The 2,242-nt window shown below is 42.2% G+C and overlaps 1 protein-coding gene across 1 annotated transcript; it reads right to left on the reverse strand.

The window, feature by feature from the left end:
- Positions 1–353: 353 nt before the first annotated feature.
- LOC125239492 lies at positions 354–1,041 on the reverse strand. The gene is made up of 2 exons (XM_048147106.1): positions 444–1,041; positions 354–358 (listed from the first exon to the last, which is right to left on the reverse strand). The coding sequence occupies exons 1-2, from the start codon at positions 1,039–1,041 to the stop codon at positions 354–356; spliced, it is 603 nt and encodes a 200-aa protein (XP_048003063.1).
- Between the last annotated feature and the right edge of the window lie 1,201 nt (positions 1,042–2,242).

A 2,242-nucleotide genomic window follows, 5' to 3' on the forward strand; every position in this document is an offset into this window, starting at 1 on the left:
TGTTCTGCACTGGTAATAAGGAAATGTCAGCACCTGTGTCCACTAAAAAATGCAGTCCAGTGTTTAAGTCTGTTACGCATAAACGACGGCTTGGTTTGATAGTACAGATCTCCGTCCTAGTCGCACTCTGTACTATCTCCGCTAGTTTTCCTGTTGGTTGAGTACCCATGCGCAGGGTTGGCGACATTTGGTGGCGGCGGGACCGAATCGGAAATGGTAGTAACAAAGCCAATCTGGTCTCCTCTCGGCTTGGTTCCGGTGGCGTGACGTACTCCTTGGTCTGGACGCTGAACGACCTCCGCGTCCTCTCCTTCCGTAACTGCGACCTCTTGGCCTTGCCCGTTCCAAGTCCATCATTCTGACGCTTAACTTGGCAATCTCAGCGAGTATCACTGCTGTATCTGCGGTTCCTGAGGTGTTCGCTGCGGCTCTGTGCGCCTGACTCTGTGGTACTGCCGCTGCTGCTACGTTAGGGATTCTAGTGGCTTCCGATACGTCATCGGCGATGTTGGCCAGTGTGTCAAGATCGCTCTCCCTGGATGCTACCAAAACTGCGCGCACTGCCGTAGGTAGGTGATTCTGCCACATTATTCTCAGTGTGGCATCGGGGAAGCTGTCCTTAGCCAGGTTGCGCATCTTGGCCAATAGCTGGGACGGTTTTTGATCGCCCAGGTCCATTTCCCCGAGGACCTTCTCTACTTGCCTGTTTTTGGAATCTTCCAACATCTTCAAGAGCTTCGCCTTAAGCTCCTGATATCGGTTGGTGGCGGGCGGGTTAGTTAGAAAATCTGCCAGCCGCAGTATTACATCCTTTGGTAGCTTTGACACCACCATGTCGAATTTGGCGTCGTCCCCTATCCGCTGTGGTGTTAATACTGCTTCCGTCCGGATGAACCAAACTCTGGGCTGGTCCACCCAGAAATCTGGTATCCGGCTCGACACTGAAATGGCTACCACATCGGTCGTTTCTGCTGCTGGTACATTGTCCGCGCCCGGTTGAGTCTCACTGCCCGAAGTTAATTTATTGGGATCCGGACTCATTTTTAATCACTTTAACTGTTTTTATTATTCACTGATCGTCCACTGATTCACTGATTCACGTCGGGAGGTCACCACTTTAGAAGTTATTTGTCCGCACTTCTATATTATAAGAGGTGATATATTGGTGTGGAATAATAAGCACTTTATAATTAACTCCGTATATTAAAATAACCAGTTAACGTTACAATGGTCGGAGTGAGACTGGCGTCTCGTTCTCACATTGAAAGGGTATTGCTTTTGGCTAGTCAGCTCATATCGCGGTGCGCACGTACTTGAATATGAGCTGACATAGCTATACTGTTCCTACAAGTTCTTAAAAAGAAGCTGATTTGACTAATAGGAAACTAGCCTATTGGGTTGGTAAAGTTTTTTGAAGACAGGCAAATATATATATTTTTTAATTTTATGTAATCGTTATAACGTAAAACGTGACTCTGTTATTTTTTTTATTTCTTAAATATTATTTACTAGATTTTTCCCGCGGCTTCGCTCGCGTTAGAAAGAGACAAAAAGTAGCCTATGTCACTCTCCATCTCTTCAACTATCTCCACTTAAAAAATCACGTCAATTCGTCGCTCCGTTTGGCCGTCAAAGACGGACAAACAAATAGACACACACACTTTCCCATTTATAATATTAGTATATAATATTGTATTTTTTTGGACATTGGATTTTTCCTAGAAATATTCTAGACATGTATTTTTATATATACATATACCTAATTATATATTTTTTGTTTAACGATTATTTTTATATGAAATTGTATATTATAGACTCAATATTATTATGAACAATAATTTACAACAATAAATTGCTCTGATAATTAGGTTAGATTAAGATCATAATATATATGTAATGAACTATTCATAAGAGCTTGTAACTAGGCCTACATGAATAAAGATATTTTGAATTGAATTGAATTGAATTAGTATGGATTAAACATATTTCTGGAGCCTTAAGAACGTGTCAGATATGTATACAGCCTCCTTTTTTAACGGGGTGTTATAAGTTTGACGTGTCTGTCTGTCTGTCTGTCTGTGTGTGTGTCTGTCTGTGGCATCGTAGCTCCCGAACGGATGAACCGATTTATATTTAGTTTTTTTGTCCGAAAGCTGAGTTAGTCGGGAGTGTTCTTAGCCATGTTTCATGCAAATAGGTCTACTATGTCGCGGTCGGGGTTTTTTTCAAAATTTTAATTTTG

This window comes from Leguminivora glycinivorella, chromosome 25 (genome assembly GCF_023078275.1).
Source record: "Leguminivora glycinivorella isolate SPB_JAAS2020 chromosome 25, LegGlyc_1.1, whole genome shotgun sequence".
NCBI lineage: Eukaryota > Metazoa > Arthropoda > Insecta > Lepidoptera > Tortricidae > Leguminivora > Leguminivora glycinivorella.

Coding starts and splice junctions, on each gene's coding strand:
- LOC125239492 (XM_048147106.1), bottom strand. CDS start 1,041: ATGAGTCCGGATCCCAATAAATTAACTTCGGGCAGTGAGACTCAACCG.